This window comes from Typopeltis vanoorti, chromosome 11, assembly GCF_054136105.1.
Source record: "Typopeltis vanoorti isolate ZY-2024b chromosome 11, IOZ_Tvanoo_1.0, whole genome shotgun sequence".
NCBI lineage: Eukaryota > Metazoa > Arthropoda > Arachnida > Uropygi > Thelyphonidae > Typopeltis > Typopeltis vanoorti.
This window is the reverse complement of record NC_143559.1, coordinates 41,137,413-41,160,415: the sequence shown is the minus strand read 5'-3', so window position 1 is coordinate 41,160,415 and position 23,003 is coordinate 41,137,413. Positions and strand designations below refer to the sequence as shown.

The window sequence follows — 23,003 nt, the reverse complement described above, 5'->3', positions numbered from 1 at the left end:
AACAAACTTTCCCTTTTCAATACTAAATGACTATACAATATAATTACTCAATTACTTCTCTGCTTATTAAATCAAATTACTGAAACTAATTTATTCACAAAGAGGTTAGCTAGCTATGCCAAGTTATCTCACAATTATGTTCCAATTAATAACAAATCAGAGCTCTTATAGATACTTCTTATTACTATTTCTTATCAGTCCATCTATAACTTATCTCCTAGATTACAAAAGGAATGTACAACAAAAGATGGAACAAACTTACAGAGGCTCTGTATTGCACACTCATCCAAAGGTCCTGCACTGAAGTCCCTATGCTTTTCCTTTCATCTCGGGCGTTAGGCTTTCGTCTGGAGAGTCTTGCTTCAAGGGGCATTTCGTCGGGATATTGGTGGGCTTTGGACTGCAATTTTCCGGTACTCAAAAAGCTCAAGCAAGAGGTTTCAGCATACAGGCTTAAAGATCATTCTGCAGCTTTTGGCTTTGGGTATTAACATTGGCTGTTCTCTCGTCATTCCGATCAGCTTCTCCTCTGGCATGGCTAGCTGTAATGTCCTGTCCTCTGGATCCTACTTCTGGAACTTCTGCCTCTAACTGCCGACTCCAATAACTGCCCACTTCTCTAACTGCTGATGACTCTAACTGCCGACTGCCTCTGGTTCTAACTGCCCACCATGATGTTCGGCTCAGTCCCTTTTTATTTTGCGTTCTCCGGGCCCTTGCACCAAGGGTTGTAACCCCAAGAATTCAGCATGACTCCTTGATCTTCTGTTAAGACCGACCTGTTCTTTCTCCTCCTCCGCACATTCCTTTAATCCTATCTTGTCTGGCAGCGGAAACTTGTCTGAACATTGCCAATCTCTTAAACACTGATTTTGAAGGTGTTTACACACAGAGCTCGCAAACGACTTTCTCATACGCTTAAATCGTAAACAACTATTCTTGTGCCCTTATACATAGCTATCATACAAAGTTCCGGTGGCAAAGCATTGCCTTTGTTTTTTACATTCTAGAAATTTTTGTTAAAGCAGTAAGTACAGTCAATTCCCATAGGGTTATTTACATTAATATTTAGCATAAAATATATAGAGACAAACAAGGTTATTTTTGTAACAATCTCATGAGACTTGACCCCTGTAAAAATCGATGTAAAGCGCTTTAGTATTTCTAAGCTACATCGAGTTTTACAGTACCATCTTGTCATCAATATCTTGTAAGGCTTTATTTTTGTAGAATCCTATGTATGAACATATATTTTCAGCAATTTCTTCTAAGTGCTCTGCTGTCACCTCATTCTGCAATGCATCTGCAAGATATTATATTCTTTCCAAAAGTCACAGAGTTTTCTCGCTCTCAGTATCAGCACTAGTCTGAGCAACAGTATTTCTTACATAATATGCTTGAAGACCCAAACCTCGGTCCATAGGTTTCAGGAGTAAGGTGGCATTCAGTGAACTTATTAATGGGATGGCCATCAGGAAAGCATAAGTCACATACATGGTAAGTCAAGGACTAACCATAATTTAATAACGGTACAAAATTAAACTACTCAAAATGATTCAGAAATATCTGAATCATTTTGAGTAGTTTAATTTAACAGCCACTAGGCTAACCGCACTGCCTAAAGTCCGCGTGGTTAGCCTAGTGGCTGTGCGCTTTGCAACCATATGCCTGAAGAAGGAATGTCCTAGGTTCAATTCCCATTGGTGACATGAGGAACTAAAGGATCTTCCTCAGCCAAAGCCAAGTTAGCCAGTCTTGGGCATGGACAGTAGGGTTCACCCCCCCACACACACACAGTTCATCCCGGGGTTTTTCATCCCACCAAGCAGGCAAACCGGCATTGAGAACTCAACACTACATGGCATAGGATACACTGGGGAGTAGAGCTGACCACCTCATCCTGTGAACGGTTTGAGGTCCGATGATTAACAAACACTCAACACCGCAAGGTAAAAGAGGGTAAACGGAAGATGAGATAAGATGAGATATCTACCTAAAATGTGTATACCCTAGAAAAGTATTAATTAATTCTAATTAATTTAAAACCATTATTCCATTATAATTTCAAAATTTTAAACAAAATGGTTCTTCTCCCCCTCCCACACACACACACACACACACACACACAGAAACACATGTATGTTTAGTAATTAAAATAATTTATTGAAATAATCAAAATAATTAATCCTTTCATTAACTTCCTCATGATGAACTGGTAAATATACAGAGAAAATAGCATGGCAGAATGCAGCTGTATAAATAAAAAAAAAAATGTAGGAAATGATGGCCACAGTTTATATATAAACAAAGAGTTTGTTGGGCCTTGATGAGGACATTTCACCAAAACTTTAATAGAGACATGTGGTCACTGTAGTTCATGGAAATGTTTCACAGAAATAATTTTTAACATGGAAAAATGACTGTGGCAGATACCATCATTCCAATTGATGCTATTGTCACAGGAGGGTATAGTCCACACTGAAAGCACAGCCAGCTATATTGGACTTTAGAATAAGATAGAATATTTTTGTTTCTGGATGTATATTTAACCTGTCCTCCTCTCTGGTCACAGTAATATTTAGACTACATGGAGGTAACACAGATCAGACACCAGATAGTATATGGGTCCAAACCAGCCAGTTATGAGTCAGGAGGCTTCCCGGTCAGCTGGCACATAATCCTGCTGACACATATTATGCCAAATTGTGCCTGGTGATGGAGTCTGAGTAGTGATATGCAGGAGGAACTGTCGAGGTCACAGAATAGCAAGGAAACTGGTCAATCTCTGTACGGGTGTCATGTTCGCAAGTCTATCTCCTCCCATTGCATGTCCCAACTCTTTCTTTTTATCTAACAATAAACTGAAAATGAAAAACACAAACAATGACAGCAATTCTGCAATCAAAATAAATCTCCCACGAAAACCAATTTATTATTATTATTATTACGTAACACCTTTAGGGAGTCCAAAGACTCATAGAGGGAGGGCATCTACTCTACAACTCTCTGTCTCCACCACTCAATCCACCAACTACAACGAACAGCAACTACCATCATCAGCTACACCAACGCCATCTACTGCCCATCACCACTAGTATTTTCACAGACAATCACAAACATCCATGTCCATGATGGGATTTGAACCTGCAGCCTTTTGACTGGAGAGAAGATATGCTAACCACTTGGCCAATCAGGCCGTCATTTATCCAAACAAATCAAACCAAACCCACTATTCCAAACATACCAGGTAACTATAAAAAAATTATGTCCACATCCACTTTACAAACATCAGCGGCATAAATTGAAACATAAACAACGTTTATCACCACTTTGACATTCAATCCACATCTTCTTCTTGTAGCAGAAACCCAAATTGAAGCTGCATGAGCCACAGCTCACCTTCAGTGCTCAAATTATACTCTTCATGATTAATTTCACCACAAGGGTGGCACTTGCTTCCCCTGCTTTTGACTCCTCTTGCTCACAGTTTCCTTGTCCCACTTAGTAACATTCATCTACTGCATGTACCAGCCTCCAAACTTTGAAAACCACTTGGACCTCTTCATGATGCTCAATTATCTTCAATTTCTTTAATTAGACTTTGCAAACAGCAAAGTCATCTTCATAGGTGATCTGAATGTCCATAACTCCACTTGTTTTCCCCCCCCCTTCTCCAACACTACTGATCAAGCTAGACATGATGCAGAAGTTTTTGCTATATAAGCAATGATCTAATGCAAATTGTACACTTAATTACCCAAATTCCTAATAATCCCCTCCATTTTTCTAATACTCCTGATCATTTTTTTAACTAGTTCTCCTTTGAGACATACTGTAGAGGCCATCACTCCTCTCAGCAACTCAGACCACAATCTTGTGCAAGTTTACAGTCTCACAGAATGCCCTCTTCTGAACACACCCAGCCATGTGTCCTTTGGCCCCATAAAGGTATAAAGTGGGATAACCTCTAGAACAGTGGTTCCCAAACTTATTTGTCTTACTGTCTCTTTTTCAAAAAAAACTTATTCAGCCCCCTGGAAACTACTTTCTAAGACCTGACCAGCTCTATCTGATATATATAAAAGAAAATCGTATGAAAATCGGATTAGCAGTTCTCTAGTTTTAACTGAACAAACAGACAGATACAGAAACAAATTTGCATTTTATTATGCATCTAGTAAAGGTTTTTGAAGTTTGGAAATAAGACACCTTGGAACTGAAATTTTAAAACTATTTATTGAAATGAACAAAAGAAACATAAATTTCATGTAAACATAGGACAAGTTGGAGCTGAAAATTTAATAACACTATTAAAATTAAGAAAACAAACATAAATTGCACATATGTAAAAATTGCACATAAAATAGTAAATAACGATCAGTACATATTAAAAACAATCCTAATGAGAAGGATGAGTCTGGTGTGCCGCTACTAATTTATTGATATTTGGCTCTATATTTGTCAACAGCATTCTAAAATCACCGTGATCAGCTATTTGCAGTCGGTTTCTTTTTTTAGTTAAAAGATTTGTGACCGCACTGAACCCATGTTCCACTAAATACAATGATGGCAATGCAATTAAAACTTTTTTACTACAGCCCACAATCCAGAATAAAGTATGGGTGTCTGCTTTTGAAACAAGAACTGCTGGTATCCATTTTTGAATTTTAATTTCAATTCCTCATTTGTTGTTACTTCTATTAGTTCTTATAACTGTATATGCAAAAAAACCACGATAGCACCGTACCATCACTAGAGCACCATCGGTAACAAATAACAAGATATTATTCAGAGGGAGTTCTTTTTCTTTAAAAAACTCTTCTAATGCATAAATATTGATTCTCCTTTAGTGTCAATTAGCAAATTTTTAGTAAATAATAATTCTTAGCAAATTTTTTCTTCTTTTATGTATCGTACAAATGCTAAAAATAAGGCTTCATTTCCTGTTAAAGCAGACTCATCAACTTGTATAGAGAGCATCTGTTATTTTTAAATACTCACATAATGAATCTTCAACATCCTGGGCCAGTTCATCAATTCTTTGTTGCACTGTATTATTGCTCAAAGGAATTTTCTTGATAATATCAGAGGCTGGCACATGCAGTACAGTGCATACGACCTCATTAAAAGCTGGTAGAATTAGTTCTTCACCAACATTATGTGGTTTTCTCAATTTAGTAATTAGTAAGAAAATGTTATAAGAGGCGTGCAACTCATCATCTGGTTTGGATGTTAGTGAAAACATACCTGCCAATGTTGGTTGTTTCAAAACTTTTTCTTAAAGTACTTGAAAATACGATAAATCCTTATCGTTTTTATCAGCATGAACTTTTGTCAAATGTTCTTCTTGTCTTGAAGGCTTCATAGATTCATTTGAAAAAACTTTTTGGCAAATTAGGCACATTGCTAAGGCTTTGTTTGTAGATGACTGAATAAAGCTGTAATTCAAATATTCGTATTCAAATATAAGTAATTGAAAAATGATATTATCTGTAAAAAAAGCTAAATTTACAAAATTGCTAGAATGCAATTTCTCACGTACCTAAACCAAATTATTTTTACAAGAAAAGGAATAAAAATACTCACGTGAAACCTGCTGTTTTTATTGGAACAACAATAATTTGCTTTGTGTGTAATCCGTGTAAGTGAGTTACTGACTAGGCACTAAAATTTTTATGCACTACATCAATTTGCTAACTGCTTATCACACAATTCAGAAAAACAATCTAAAACTGATTTCATACATCTCACGTATTTATAATATTATGCATTGAACAAGTCATAACATGCACATGTTCCTGCCGATGCGTACTGGCCTTGTAAGTGCACACCTACTAACACTTTGCCTGTCGTCGGACTTCAATGCCGATTGGCAATAACTTGCATTTTGTACGTTTCCTTGGAAAATAAGGCAATCGTTATGCCCTTTATTTATGTCATACAACAGTTATATCATCAAAATTTTTGATGATAAACTTTTTTCAGCACCTAATTTTTGTCCTTTATGCTTTCATCTTGTACGCAGTTAGCCTAGTGACTTTGCATTTCACAACTATATGCCTGGGGAAAGGAGTGTCCCAGGTTTGATTCCTGTTGATGACATGAGGAGCTTAAGGATCTTCTTCAGCCATGGCCAAGTTAGCCGGTCTTGGGGGTGGACACAACAAGGAAGGCAACAGGAAACCGCCTTGCTCATAGTCATTTCCCTAGATGGCGACGTATATATAGCTGCCCCTAACCACAATACAACATGCTTTTACCACCTCCTTACCTTACTTCAATTCAATGGCCCCATTTGCTCATGTGGCCACTACCACCACCCCCTGGATTGTTCCAGAATCCCTGAAGGGGTAGTACCGCCCACTTTGGGAACCACTGCTCTTTATGAACATTCCATTTTTTCGATGACCTATGGTATGATGAATACTCTGACCATTATGGGCAAGCCTAAGATAATTCAGATTATTTCAATTATTAAATCAGTCGTCGCCAAAGTGGTCGATATAACATTGTTAGGGGTCGATAGAAAAATATAAGACATCATTGTATGGATAATATTTAATTTGGTTAACTCCATCCTGAATGACAACGCAATTAAGAGTGAATCGTGGGAACAGTGACATGAACAGGACCTGTAAGATGGACAAGGTCATGAAAACAGTTATGAAGGCCCATCATATAGGCCAAAATGACGTATTTACCAATAAACGGATGTCGGTGGTTCCCACCTGGCAGCGCAGCGGGAGCGAGATTGCAACATGTGCATAGTTGCTTATTTACTTATACTTACACGTATTCAATTTCAGTCACATTTTTGCACATCGACATACAAGTGAGCATTAATGCTCTAAAATTCATGAACATGCATATTATAATTCGATCGTTATTCATTCACGAACTAAACTTCTCTATTTCGAAGTGTTGAGCAGGCCTGTAATTTTGTACATCCTATATATACCTATAGGAAGATTGTATTATTGTTATTTTGTTATCTAAATTAAATTTTATATTTTATATATTATTTATCCCTCCTATCAAATATGTAATGTTAAGAAGGACGTCAAAAACAAAAACGTATCCCTTTGATGTTAAGCCAATATAATAATATATACTATATTATACATACAAGAAACATTGTAACTATAAAATAAACAATCTAAAAACTCACATAAGCGTCTTTTTTGCTTGTCCTATTATAATTACGTAATAGTAAAATAGAGGGGGGGGGGTCGATAAAAAGTCACGAAACTCTTGAAGGGGTCGACGGTCAAAGAAGTTTGGTAACCCCTGTATTAAATTCTTTAGAACTCAGAAATGGAAACCTGCTGCTAATTCCTATTTCTGTTGTAAACTGGATTCTTTAGTGTAGTTTTCATATTGGAGAAAACTGATAAACTTTTGTAGATTTTTTACTTCTCATATGTGATAAATGTGTCAAATACATGCTTAAGACGCAGGCTTAAGGAGTAATTTCATGTAAAATTTTTCACTGACATAATTGGTTAATGAAAGAGGAAAGGGAGAACCAATGGAACTGCCTTTTATTCATTTGTACATTAATGCCTCATTAAGAAAAATACTCTGTAGTCACCATAAATTATAACTTACTTAAAAAAATGAAATATGTTTGGGAGCCTTTGTAAAGCATAATGATGTTTTTAGTCATTAAAATATTTGTAAAAAGTAAGGCTGCATCTCCACTGACTACCATACATTTGCTGAAAGTGAACAACAGTTTACTTGTTTTTTTCTTGCAAATTCTTTGAAGTTTTTAACACAGAAAAAAAGTTTTTCCTGTGAGAGTACCAACAGGTGTTTGCACAGGAACAACAAAAATAAAAATATAATTTTTCTCAATTTACTTTGTAACCAAGCAAAAAATAAAATAAAATAAAAACTTGCTACATGCTATGCTTTACTACTGCACCCTCAAACAGGAAAAGGTCAGGGTCTCTACAGTGTCCTTGGCATGCCCCTGAAAGTTGTTGCCTGCACTGCACACAAGAAAAGAGGTGAGGCACAGGCAGAAACTGGAGACTGCCTGAAAACAAAATGTGGCAACAGTCACTTTGGGCTTCTAATAAACAAAGTGGTAGACACAGCTTCACCAGGCAATAAAAGTGATCTACAATATAACATTTAACTGGCAATTCCTATAGTGAGACTAGTGTATGAATTATAGCAATATTTATAAAAACTGATCTTTAAATAATATTTTACACTATAAAGAATACCAGAAGAACAAAATAAATAAATAACTTATGGAATTACTAACATTTTGCTGGATCTCAACAATCTAATTGAGTGCTGTGATAAGACCCAGCAGGACTCAATTAGACTGTTGCAAAAAGAATTCAATTTGTAACCGAACAGGAACTAATGTTCTATCAAGATAATCCTCTAGGGCCCAGATAGAAAAGTCAGCTAAATGACTGCTTCCCAGATCTTAGGCAAATTAATCCATGCTTAAAAAAAATGAAATGTTGATGTTAGGAGAGTGTTTCATAACTGATGCTGCTTCTAAAACCAGTCAGATCTATAGTGACTTTTATGCAGCACAGCCATCTTCTTCCATTTAATCCTGTTTAAAGGCATATCCTAAGGGATGGTCTTCCAGTCCTGACTTGCCATACAGATGATCATGTAGTTCTTATATTCTTCAACGTGGATGTTAAGAGTTTTACCAGTCTGTTCAAAGTAGGCTAAGTTGCAAGCACAAGGAGCTCTATACACTCCAGGATGCACAGCAGGATGAGGGTGATCCTTCAGAGAATGGACTAGGTTGATAGTTGGATGTTTAGTTGGAAAGTGGCATGAAGATTATATTTATAAAGAACTTTAATTATCTTTTCATAAAATTTTTCAATAGAGTTAATCTATGTAATGCTGACTATATAGCTGACTACCATGTGTTTTGTACTACTATATAACACAAATAACGGCTCAAGTCCTACTTGTCTATACTTAGATACAATCAACACCAAATAAAACAAGTATGGAAATGATCCAAGACAATTTGCCAGGCTGGTAAATTGTCTTGGATTATTTCAAAATCAAAATATATCCAGTCTCCTGCCATCGGCATGGATGTTTGTTACTGTCTTTAGGTGGGAAATAAGACTACCATCCTACTTATTTGAGGTCTGAATGGCTTGAAAAAGTTTCATGTTTGGTCTCTAGAGCAGGGTTTTTCAAGATTACAAAAAATAAATTTAAAAAATGCAAAAAAGATATAAAGTAATAAAAAGAAATGACATCCCACCCACAGTACTAATGTACTAAGGTTTATAACCTTTTGTGGATTTTGAGTGATATAAAAAATAAATAAAATTGGAAAAAAAAAATTAAAACAAGTTAGGAAATACATGTGTCGAACTGCAAGCACATTCACAATATTGCATCTTGAAGTAATAACTTACCATTGCTTCAATTATCTTTTTTTGTTTGATTATAGGCAATTAAATGAATTTAACTGTCAATAATCAAAATCAAAATGAATAATCAAATTTGCAGGGGAAAAAAATCTACATGACAAAAAGAAACCCTGTCATTTCTATATACTGTCAACACTATCATAGCAAAATGTTAAAAAATAAATAAGACAATAAAATTAGTGCATGATTATGTTCAAGAGGGTGCGGTGAATATTCCAAGAGAACAATCAAAATAACCAATATCTAAGAGAAATTCCACTTGGGTGTGCTACTCGTCCAGTGAAAAATATATTTTGGTCTTCACATAAAGTGATAGTTATTTATCACTGATTGATTTCAACAAAAACTGAAACTACTCAACAAGTTTTAATTAACAACATCAAATTCCTGATATGAATCCTCAGGGGGAGGAGGGAGACAGGCTATTACAATGGTATACTACATGAAAATGTTACATCATTAGTAACTTCCTATTGACAATTTTCCTCCAATTTGTTTCAGAATTCCAATACTTCAGATCATGCATTTCAGTCTTCTAAGATACTTCTTACTGTATCAATCCACTTTCCACGTAGATCTTGGTCTTCCTCTGAGCCTTTTATTCTTACTATTCTGGCAAAAAAAAAAAAAAAACCTCATTCTGTGTATATGGCCATATCACATGAGATTAGCTTTGTTAATGCATTCCTGAATACTAACAATACCAAGTTCTTTCCTAACGTCCTTGATTTACTATGATTCTGCAATTGATGCCATCAGTTCCCTTCTCTAATCTTTCTCAGAACTCTAATATTTTTAGTCTACATTCTTTCATCAAGTTGTTTTATTTCTAATCAAGCTCTCAGATTCATATGTTAAAATTAGTTTGAATACTGTCCTGTATAGATCTAGTTTAGTATGTATTTTGGCTAATTTCTTTCTTCTTCCATATAAGTATATTCAGCTGACTCCCTACCATGCCAGCTTTGCTAATTCTGATGTCTATTTAAATGGCATCTTCATTACAAATGGTGTCCAAAAGACTGAAATGTTTTACTTATTCTATTGGTTCTCTATTCATGATGCAGTTGATGATTTCAGTGTTTTCATTGTTTCTTTCTTTGTATAGCTAATTTCCATACCAAATTTATTACAGCAGTTATTCAATTTCATTGAATCCCACAGACACATTTGGATTTCTTTAGGAATGTACATCATCTTTATAAAGTAGAGCTGAGATTCCATTCATATAAAATAGGTTGAATACCACTAAGCCCCTGGGCTGCATAGCTATACTGTGGTATTTAGAATTGTAAGATGCTGTCCAGATTCACAAGGAATGCTGTGCATTTGATACTTTACATAAAATCCACGGGCAGCTCGTGCACATGCACTGCGGAACTGCAGCATCCCCAATTTTTCTCGATATATAAATATATTTATTAATTTATTTATATTTGCTTGTAATATTTAATTTTATCATCAACAATCCCATATAATTCTCTTATTTTGTATAAAAAATAATAAAAATCCATCTTGTAGCACACTTAGGAGGGTGAAGGATGCTAGCAGCACTGTGTTTACCACAGTGTCATATTGCTACGCACACAAGCATATGCACATCATAGTGAGATGTGAGCTATTAAAGTAATGCAGCATGGTCCATCGTGCAGCTCCACTGTTGTTTATATGCAGTTTGCACAGTAGTAGAGTGTTCATAGTGCTTATCATGTTTACTCCGTCTCTTTAAATATTTCGACATCACAATTAAAGACAACATTTGTTACAGTTTTTATTTTAGAACATTATTGGGTTTATTGACAATTATGACCTCAGAATTTTTAAGTAATTTTGAATTATGCTAAACCGTATAATTTTATCGATAATAAACAATATTTTTTCATGTTTAATTTTTTTTTTAATTTTTACCATAATTTTGATATTTTATCCAAACACGTATACACTGTACTTACAGTGTGTATGTATATTTCGAAAGTTGTAACACCCCCACCTTCCCCCATGATTTCAAACCACGAGCCGCCACTGTTGAATACCCTAATAAAGTGTTTTAGGTAATTAATACAGTGTTTTAGGTAATTAATTAATACAGATGGATTGCTACTACTCTGCTTCATCTCCTAAGAGCAAGTATTTTAATGTCTGTAAATATGTGTGGGTCATGGGCCAGTTTGCTTGTTTTGAGGGATGAGAAATCCTCCACCTCAATATGAGACCTGTTGACTCACCATTTGATTCAATCCTCAAAAAGATTCCTTACATCATAGATGGGATTCGAATCTGAGTCTTTCCAACCAAAGGGCTCGTCTATATCAACTGAGCTATGGAGGCTCTAAGAGATTAGAACAGCTCCAATTTTGATTCATAAAATTCTTAAATATTAAATAACAACAAGATCATTTGCTCTGATGATCTGTTATTGCACCATTTAATTTTGGAATACAAACAGATATGAACAAAGTTAACAGGTACTGCTTGACTGTGAAAAAGGCAAGTTCCAATAGCTTTAATCTCATCTCACCTCATTTTCCTTTTATCTTGGGGTGTCGAGGGATTATTAATCATCGGACCTCAAACCATTCACAGAATAAGGTGGTCAACCCTACGCCCCGGTGTATCCTATGTCCTTTAGTGCTGGTTTGCCTGCTTTGCAGGATGAAAAACCCTGGATAAACTGGGGAAAAACCCTACTGTCCACACCCAAGACTGGCTAACTTGGCTGTGGCTGAGGATGATCCATCAGCTCCTCACGTCACCGACGGGAATCGAACCTAGGACACTCCTTGCTCAGGCATATGGTTGCGAAGCGCACAGCCACTAGGTTAACTGCACGGACATAGCTTTAATTTTTAGTGATATTTATAATCACAGGAATTTAGCAAAGGACTGTTTCTGGCTATGTGCCACAGGATGATTCATTTATCATCATTTGTATTTATAACATACAATTTTGAATCATTTGAATATATTTTACCAAATTGTGTGGTTTTTTAGTTTAAATCCTACTATTTCTAACCCATCTATTTCTTTTTCTTTCCATCCAACAAAAGCAGAAGTATTATGTATGGAGACACAAATCTAATAGTTATTGTACATTTTGTAAAACAACCAAAAAAAAGTGCACACATGAGTAAGATTTTTAAAAAAATGTTTGTTTGTTTTTTTTAATGAACTACTTCAATTTTCTGGTGAGTCAATCTTGTTAGAGTTAAATTATTTCTTTGGGTCGTATGAATTTTGGTAAGAAATAGTCAAATCTAACCTTTGGTGATTATTCATTAAATACATTCATAGTCACATAAAAGTCACATAAAATTATCATAATATTCAGAAAGACTATTGTTGATAGTCTTTCTGAATATTATTTTGCAAGGATGTACCATCTAGGTGGTGATATGACACTGAATAAATGGGAACAAATGGGATAGATATGAATCTGGTGATTTGGATTAGAGGTGGCTCATGAGCAGATATGAAAGAGTGGTGGAAGAGCTGAGGCCAGGAGAAAGCAAGTGACTAGCAGTGTATCACAGGGTTCAGTACTTGGTCCTCTGTTGTTTAATTTTTATATCAATGATATAGTAAATAATTTGAAAGGAAATATTCAGTTGTTTGCTGATGATAGAAAACTGGGAGGAGTAATAGTAAATGAAGGTGAAGCAGAGATCTTGAAGGATGACTTAAATGGACTGCCAGTATGGACAAAGTAGATAGCTGCTAGTTTAACGTGGTCAAGTGTAAGGTGATGTACTTTGGGAAGAAGAGATCACAAGCTGAGTACTATATTGATGGAAATGAACTGTAGGAAACTGATAAAACCAGGGACTTGGAAGCGATGGACAGGAAGACTTGAAGATTAGTTGGCATATTGCAAAGGTAGCCAAAACAGCACATCAGATTGCATGACTGCTAAAGAACATACTAATAATCAGGCACAGGGAGATTATTTTTCCCCTTTTTAAGGCATTAATAAGGTCACACATCTGGACTACTGCATGCAGATCTGATCACCTGGATTCTGTTGAGATGAAGTAGTAGAAAGGATCCAGAAATTAGGACAAAGATTGCGGCAGGTCTATGGAATGCTCCCTATAAGAATAAATTGAGGATCTATGGACTTCAAAAACTATCTGACAGGTGAAAAAAGGGATTTTATAGGTTTGACACTGAAGTCTTTTTATTTTTTCAGCACATGCAGAAAGAGATAGAACGAGGAGTCACTATGGAAACTGTGTAAAAGCGTAATCAGCAAGGATGTCAGGATTAGATGTTTTTGCTTGAAAAGTGGTGACTGGGTTGCCAGAAGTAGTTGTGAGTGCTTCATCAGTAAATGAGTTTAAGGAAAGTATGATAAAGTATTGTGTTAATAATGGCAAGTATGTGAATAACCAATCTCCCACGATGAGTCTTTCTTCATGAAGATACCTGTATAATAATAATAATAATAGAAAATTTATTTCCCAGAAACATTAAATCAGGATTCTACTGCATTTCTAATTATCTTCATTTCAATAAGAAATACACTCACCTCTCCAAATGCTCCTCGTCCAATAACTTTAAGAATATCAAAATCATCCTTAGTCAGCCGAAGGCATCGTACTTTCTGAGCAACAGGTGCAACTAAAAAACATATCAACATAAAAAAATCTTAAAATAAGGTTGTTTTCATGGTATAGTTTTATGTTAATAAGTCTGCTATTCCTAGAAACAAATCACAGCAATGAATTAAAATTAATAAAATTTTAAAAAAATCATCACCTTTCTGTCAAAAATCTATGGTTAATAAAATACTAAAATGAGCAGTGACTGCTAAAAGAAACTTAAGTTATAAAAAAAAAAAAACTTATAGGATTACTTTAGGGTCAAAACTAGAAAACGGCCAGAAGCCTCCACCAAAGCCTAAAAGCCATGTAGACAGCCAACCAAGGTCAAATATCCAGTCCTGACCTTCTTCTGAAACACCCCACTATTATTTAAAGTAAAGAGCCTATAGGCTTCATTTCAGCGATGTAAAACATTATTTAAATTAAGAGGATATTAAATCCCACATTGATTCGGAATCAAGGAGTTTCATGCCGAATACAGTAACTATAAACGTATCGGCGACTACTAGCGTAAGCTAAAGCACGTAGTTCAAGTACATAGTACAAACTAGGGCAACTCATTGCAAAGGTGGAGAAAGTTCTGATCGCTATTCTTAGTATTTTCCATAATGTAAAACCCATCTCCAAAGAGATGTATGATGTTATACATTACGGTTTCGATCTTTATTGAGATCTCATCAGTGAGTAGCTAGACCAAAGTATAATACTAAGGGTATAGCGAAAAGAACTTATATACTCTGCTATACGAGTTGTCAAAAAGGTGCACCCATAAATTATTTAAAGTAAAGAGCCAATAGGCTTCATTTCAGCGATGTAAATTTATATTTATATCTTTACTTTACTTTAAATGGCTCTTTACTTTAAATAATTTATGGGTGCACCTTTTTGACAACTCGTATAGCAAAGTATATAAGTTCTTTTTGCTATACCCTTAGTATTATACTTTGGTCTAGCTACTCACTGATGAGATCTCCATAAAGATCGAAACCGGTCTGGGTAGTGACCTCCCACCATAATGTATAACATAATGAATAACATCATACATCTCCTAGGAGATGGGTTTTACATTATGGAAAATACTAAGAATAGCGATCAGAACTTTCTATGTACTTGAGCTGCATGCTTTAGCTTTCGCTAGTAGTCGCCGATATATTTATAGTTACTGTATTCACCATGAAACTCTTTGATTCCGATCTTTGAGTTTCTTATTCGGTTTAACAATGTGGGATTTAATATCCCCTTAATTTAAATAACCCCACTATTATATGTCTGCCTTGATAATGAATGAAAGAAGGTGGACTGACAATTTGGACTTAGCTGACCAAACTGGCTTATGCACTGGCTTAGACAAAATAGTTGTATAATATGATAAAATGTCATGCTGAATCACCACAGAGTAAAACAAGTACAAACCATGAAAAGTCAACAATTAGCAAAAGAATTAGAAAAACAGTATGCTGACATAACTGGTATACCTGAGATGAAGGAGATTAAAACAGGCAGTAAATAATATTATATTTGAGCAAGAGTGATCAGGAAAAAAGGAATGGCAACAGTATTTATCACTGAACAAGAAGATAAACTTCTTGAAAGGTAGATACTTTCATCAAAAAGAGTGCTATAGGCAAATTTCAAATTAGACAGATACATATGGTCCCCACAGAAGAGCCTAGAGAACTAGAAAACTTTTTTTTTTTTGAGTCATTAGTGAAGGCAGATGACATAAAGGAAAAGGAAAACTGGCTCCTAATCAATACTTAAACAAATCAGTAGGAAATTAATTCCAAGCATATAGAAACAGTTTGGGAAAATTTGGAGAAAGATAATAATGATAAGTCTGACTCAGGATACCTTTTCTGGACTTACTGGCTAAATGGATAGCAGCTCTGCTCTCCAACCAAGAGACTGTGATTTCAAATCACATGGAAGGTGTTTATGAACATCTTTAGGTGACAAATGAATTTCAGTGATCAATGTGAGATCATCATCTTGCTTATTTTGGAAGTTTAAAGTTAGTTTAAAATAAAAAATAAAAAAAGTTCCAGATTTGAGCTCTACAGCAGAGTTTCAGATTACTTAACCCTTGGCCTATCCATGTTACTAATGCCCTAATTTATAACCACTGGTTGCACCTGGAATTCACATTAAAAAAAAAAAAATTATCAACTGGAATTCTGTTCCGGATATGGAAAGTCTTTTGATTTGGTGGAAATAATAATAATTTTTTAAAAATCTAGTGGAGGGGGGGAGTAGTTCACTCTCCAACAGTAGCCAATCAAAAATAGCTGGTCCAAGACTCACTAGTTATAAACGGCATCCAGAGAAGAGACATGGTCCCTAATCTGAACACTATATATTTATTGTCTGAAATAGTTTGGATTCTATGGTTGATTTTCTTAAGTTTCTGGGATGATAAACCCAAGTTTCCAGGAGAAAAAAAACTGCTTGTTCATGCAAGAGACCAACTAACTTAGGAACTAGTCGAAGAAAGGCTTAGAAAAACAGGCCTTCTATGCTATACTGGCACCCTTATTTTAGATAATAATCATTTAATATATTAACATAAGGATGACTGTGTAGCACTGTAGAAACACTGACATTTCCAAGCCTTATGCACTGCTTTAATTATATCTATTACAGTCTTTGCCACTCCTATTCTTTCTTAGTGTTCCCAAATGTGATATCCCTTCTAAGTACTATTGAGATCTATGAAGGTAAATTATAATTCTATTTTTCTCCTTATATTTTGTCACTACTTGCAATCATTATGTCTTTAATTTTCATCAGCCCAAACTGTGTATTATAGATGTTCAGTATAAGTATTTGATGAATATCAGTGTCTTTAGTAAAAATATTGAAAAGGATTATAGATCATATCCTCAGGCTAAACATCCCTATTTGATCTATAATCCTTTTCAATGTCTTTAGTAAATGCTCCATTAACTTTTTCTATCTATAACTGTCACATTCCTAGGTCCCTTGTTTGCTGATAAATTGGAACAATAAAATTCCCCTTTATCTTTTGGTTTTTCTTTGTCTTACCATATTACATTAAACATTTTCTGATCCATCCCATCTCTACCACTCACAGAGCTTTTATCATCTCGATTACAACTCCAGATGTCCCAACATATCTTGTCATTTTTTCCCTTCCCCCTAGTGTCCATTTTACTTCTTTAGTAATTTCTTCTCCTTTAAGTATTTGGTATGTTTATGTTTCCTATTATTATTATTTTTTTTTTTTTTTTACATTGAGTAGTTATTTAAAGTACTTCTTCCATTTTTCCTTAATTTCATTTCAGAATGTGCCGTTTTTTTTTCTTCTTTTATATATGTATATATGTTGTATTCATAAGGGTAGACATATACACATGAACCACGGATGAGTACCCCCAATGATAGCTGCATATATTTTTGCATGTGAAATGAAAAAGATTCTGTTTTTGTAATTTGGAAACTGTTAGTGAAAAAAGAAAGAAAAAAAAAAGATTCGTCATCACTGCCTTAGGAAGTGGTTAATGGGAACTACATTTTGTTACTCCTGTTCTAATTCAAACTTAAGGCTTATTAATTACGTATTTTCCCAATCACTATGCTAAATTATAGACGATTACCATCTGGATGATATCTAGAGCTGATGAATAAACGATCAATTATATCACACATTATCGTAATTCCGTACAGTAACAGTGTATGGAATATATAATAAAACAACACAAAAGCGTTACAATCCAACTCGCACAAAACAACGCAGCTTCCCTCCCCCCTCCCGCATACACGTACACCTCTTTTCTTCCGAGTTGCTCATCACATCTATATGGCGACAGCCAAAGCACTTCAGCGGCGGCAAGATGTTGACACTTGGACGGATGAGATGACCCGATCTCATCCGTCTACGAGTTCACTAATCGCAAGCGCACAAGAACGACATGAGGACGCAGCCATTAAGGCACCATTACTAATACACTAGTGTTCTCTGAGATAAAAGTACATAGAAGAATCATGATAATAAAAACTCCAAGAATGTGAAACAAGTGAGTGATCCAAAGCTGCAACTAAACTGATGCCTATTAGTTATTCTTTTAAATGGAATATAAATATAAAAAGGATTTACCAAAATTCAAACGGCGTCATTTCGACTGAACTATTATACTGTATTTCATCGATAGCCACTACACTGCACTGCATATAACATTAACAAAAGCATTTAATTCAAGAATCGGACCAGTTAAAATTAAAACTGACTTTTAAGAAAGCTTAATAAGAAACCTCTTTCTAAAATTATTATTATTATTATTATTATAACATAAAAAGCAAACATATCAGATTGGGAAAAAGTTGATTTAACCTTTGTAGTTTATTAATTCAGGTTGCCATGATAGATGACATCTATAAAGGTAATTTAAAATTAAGTTCATATTAAATACTTATTAACATTATTCGGTGTATTCCATCTGTGTTTGTTTACTTTGGAAAGAAGTAGAAATCTGTATTTGTTATTTTTAATTAAGTATTTGAGAAGTAAATAAAAATATTTGGAGATCGACTTTTATTAATGTCCACCAGATACACGTATTCAAGTCGCCGACACGGAACGAGCTGTCAGTCATTCTTTACAAGGAAAAAAAAAAAAAAAAAAGAACAGAAATGTATTTAAAGAAATTTTTGCAAGCAAAATCTGAATGGCACCTAATGGACTACAAAAGGAACTAAAAGTCATACTCACAAAGAAGATAAAAATCTTTACGAGTAAATCGATTAAAATATAAAACTCAAAATATCCTGTCTCGGGTTGATTGAGGCATCATATCAGAGTTGTCAACTAATAAGCTGATAAACGTTACGTTTAAAACATTTAACGAAGTCGTGAGTTAATCGCCTCGCTGATAACGATGGAAGCTACAAACAATCAACACTAATTACGTCCTTTCGAAATATAAACAGTTGTTAAAGCCGTAAACAAATTCACGGCATAACGGCAATGAATAATATCGTGAAGTTCTATTTCGATCCTTATTTGCTAAAGTAAAATTTCTACGAGTAAAATTCTATACGCCTCAGAATAATTATGCAAAAGAAGCTTCAAAAAAAGTAGCACGTGCTGACTTCGCTGTTCCCCCTCTTCAACTAATCATCGATTTCTGTACGCCAGCCTTTTAGTAAATTCACAATCACTAATGTTGCCAATTTGTTATCCATGACATAATACATAATTATTTCTTCACATCCCCTCCAATGCGTGTCAATCGACTTTCTAATAACAAAAGTATGAATCCGCGAATGCTTCAACTTAATGTATTTTAACGAAATTATGTATTATGTCATGGATAACAAAAATGATTGGATTCACATTGGATTTTTTTTTTTTTGAATTATTGCTAAATTCGAATTTGTCTGTGCTAGAAAACCTATTTAATATATTTTTTTCATAGAAACCTGTGATAAGAATAGCTGATTTGGAAGACGCAGTCAGTTTTCTATAATTCGATTGTCACTACAATAAAACTTACTACCTAATTAACAGAACATTATGGGATGTTGTGCAATACCAACAGTATGTACTGAACCAGTGATTTATGTACTAAAATTCAAAGCTTATCCCATAATAATGATGTAAAATAATCATTTACGTTAGTGTATACAGAAAAAAGTGTATATATATTCCTTCATTTTTATATTTATATTCAATTCTTTTATTTAATACTGATAATGAATTTATGTTCATTATGTACAGCCGTGAGCTCATTGATAGAAGAAAGGTGTCGAGACAACTAACCATGGAAACGATAGCTTTAAATATTAAACCAAGTATTTTATTTGTTATAAAGACTCCCAGATGGCAGCACTATTTAAAACTAAAACAAAATATCCAAGGAATGAATTGGTGTCAATGAGTGCATATAAACTCAAATTCTGAAAACAGATCTACCAAAAACTGTTGTTTAAAAAAAAAAAAAAAAATCTAAAAGAATAGTACTTACAACCAACATGTTAGACAAAGTGGGATATCACCGGCAGTTATTTTTGCTTTTTTTCATTTTCCACTTCTTTCCATAGTGCACTGGAATAAACTATCGTACATTACCACTACTACAATAGTGATATTATGATTGTTGTTTAATTCACATTGACTGTGCTTCATCTAAGCTCTTCCTAATAGGCATTGAACGATTTCGCAGTACAACTATTTATCAGTCAAAACAAAATTCAGGTCAGTATGTTACCAGTCGAATCCAAAAAAAAAAAAAAAAAAAAAAAAAACTCTCAAGTAAAAGAAAAATAAATAAATAAAAAAGAGGGGGGGGGGCTCTTTACAGTCCATTCATTATTTATTCTTAGAGATTAGTTAGGAGATTAATCCTTTAGACAGATACAGATATATAAGTACAAACTACAGTTTACTATAGTCTTATTAGTTATTAAAATTTTATCTTAATAATCTTAATATCTTTATTACGAAATTAAGAATTTATCAAGATTTTAATATTAAGATTAGTGCACATGATACAGACAAAAAGTTTTTTTTCTGATCAGATGAGCAAGAAAATGAAACTATTGAGAAAACAAACGAAGGAGGAAAAGGACGGAAAGGCAGTGGTCATGGACGGTAGAATCGAAAATTATGTAACAAGTCACCTGTCAAAATCAAAACTAGCCGCCCTGAAAACAGATAGGACTCTAATGTTGAACTCAAACCTATTCCATGGACTGGCTTAGCTCTGGCGCAGCTGCGAGCAGATATCAGCATGCATATCGAAATTGTTGATGCAGATATTAGCAGCAAATACTTCAATAATAACCTTGAAGAATGGCGAAGTGCGGATAGAGCTTCATGTGAATAGGAACTGAACGTCGATCAGCTGACTCTTAAAAATAAACAGAAAGTCCTCTGAATTGTCCTATGGACAATTCAGAGGACTTTCTATTTTATTCCATTGACATTATTTTTAATGTCAATGGAACCACTTCGACCGGTAACAACCTATATTGACAGATGACAGACTGAGAACATAGCCTTCTAAAGGTGTTATCATAGAATGGTATATAAAGTGACCACATCCCTTTTTTGTACATTAATAAAATACTGTAGCACCGAAACTCAACTGCAGGCAAAATGAGAGGGGGGGAGGAAAAACACTTCAACTAATTTGCAAAAGAAGATCGAGAAAACAAATATCAAGAATGCTTGGAAAGGTGAACGGAAATTCCGACAGTCTAAGTAATTAAAAGCAATCGAAAAGGAGTTCGGAAAATCTACATCGGTTCAGGTTAGCAGTAAGACACCGTATAAGACGCACTTTTTTTTCTTTGAAAATACGTCTGAAAAACAGGGTGAGTCTTATGCGCCGATACTCAGTTTTTTATTACTTTCACTTCTGAAAATTTTCTCCTGTTCCGAGTTACAAGATTTCTTTCTTGCTTCCTTGCGGTGTATGAGAGCATTCCAGTTACGTAGAGTTCAGTGGATGCGCATGCGCTGTCATCGACGATCACAGCTGTGTTCCTGTTCGTTTAAATTTTCCAATTGTTGTCGCGATCGTTGTGAACGGTGATAAATTATTGCCGTTAAATTTTCTCTAAATTTCTTGGCAAATTATGGCTGAAAAACGTCGGCATTGCTACAATATTGCATACAAGCTACGTGTGATTGTGTATGCTAAAGAACATGAAAACAAGGCTGCAGAGAAGCATTTCAGGCCACCCCCAACTGAGAAAATGATAAGAACTTGGCGGAATCAGGAAGAGGATCTAAAAAAAATCTTTTTTTTTCCCTAAAAGATGTGTACAAAAAAGGGGGTGCGTCTTATACACCAGTATATACTTCATATAAAGAGCTGTCTCGGTTTCAACGAAAGGTTAGCTGCACACAAAAAAAGTCAAACATCAACTGTAGCAATCAGAAATGTGACCATACTGGTATAAAGAACATCATGACTCACCAAAAGAATGGGAGGTATGTGATATGGAGAGATGAACAACTTTTTTTTTTTTTGATCAGAAGGGTGAACGTACATGTGCCAGCTAGAAATGCCTTTTGAAGGCATTTCACGGCTTTTTTCTAGCAACTATAAGCCGTGCTTTTTTCCGTTTAAATACGCGTATCAAGTGTACCAATCTTAAAAGGTAATACTAATGTAAATATTAAAATCTTGATAAAATCGTAATTAATACGATTTATTAGTAAGATAAAAACTTAATAATAGCTAATGCTTGTGACAGTGGAGGATATCAATGAAAGAAGTCGAAAGACGAACAATGCCTTAAACATTGTACCATTCTTCGATGAAATGAGAATAACCTTGTGACCGTGAAGTCACCAAAATGCGTGCGTTTTCTTTTGTAAAAGGGAAATCTCAACTCACTTATCGTTCTCAATAATATGTAAATCACAAGACACCATCAGATCTCTCTCTCTTTCTCTGTTTGGACTGACCTTTACCTCCTGTCTCTTCTGATATAAACATATCACATCAACAGATTCCTTAGCTTCTAAAAAATGGGTATTCTTCTTCTGTTCGAGACCGGTTACTAACTCTACAAACCCCAAATCCGTCCATCCTTAGAATACTGTTCACATGTTTGGAATGCTGAACCCAAAACTTGTTCTGAAAAATTTCGATGCTGTTCGGAAGATAGAATTCGGATTCACTTCAACCTCTAGCTCAATGACACAATACTGTTTTAGTAAACAGATCGAATCTGTGTCGTATTTTCCTCTTCTATTCCATCTATTTCTATCCTCTGGAAGAGCCTTCCTTAAGAAGTGTTCCACAACAACACCACAACCTCAAACTCTTCAAGAAAAATTCCAATAAACACCTTCTTTTCCAATCATCACATATACCCCACACCCAGTACTGATGTGCTATACTTCTACTTCTTGTGTAAGATATATATATTTCACACACACACACACCTATTATATGCTGCATGCACCGTAGCAGAAAGGCCAAAATTCATCTTCCCC

General features: G+C 34.8%; 1 protein-coding gene across 1 annotated transcript in view; it reads right to left on the bottom strand.

The window, feature by feature from the left end:
- LOC150101467 (serine/threonine-protein kinase Genghis Khan-like) overlaps nt 1-23,003 on the bottom strand; it is an 896,778-nt gene that overhangs the window by 757,995 nt on the left and 115,780 nt on the right. Inside the window, 1 exon segment of the mRNA XM_090400803.1 lies at nt 13,960-14,051. Within this exon segment, the coding sequence (XP_090256929.1) occupies nt 13,960-14,051 (92 nt within the window).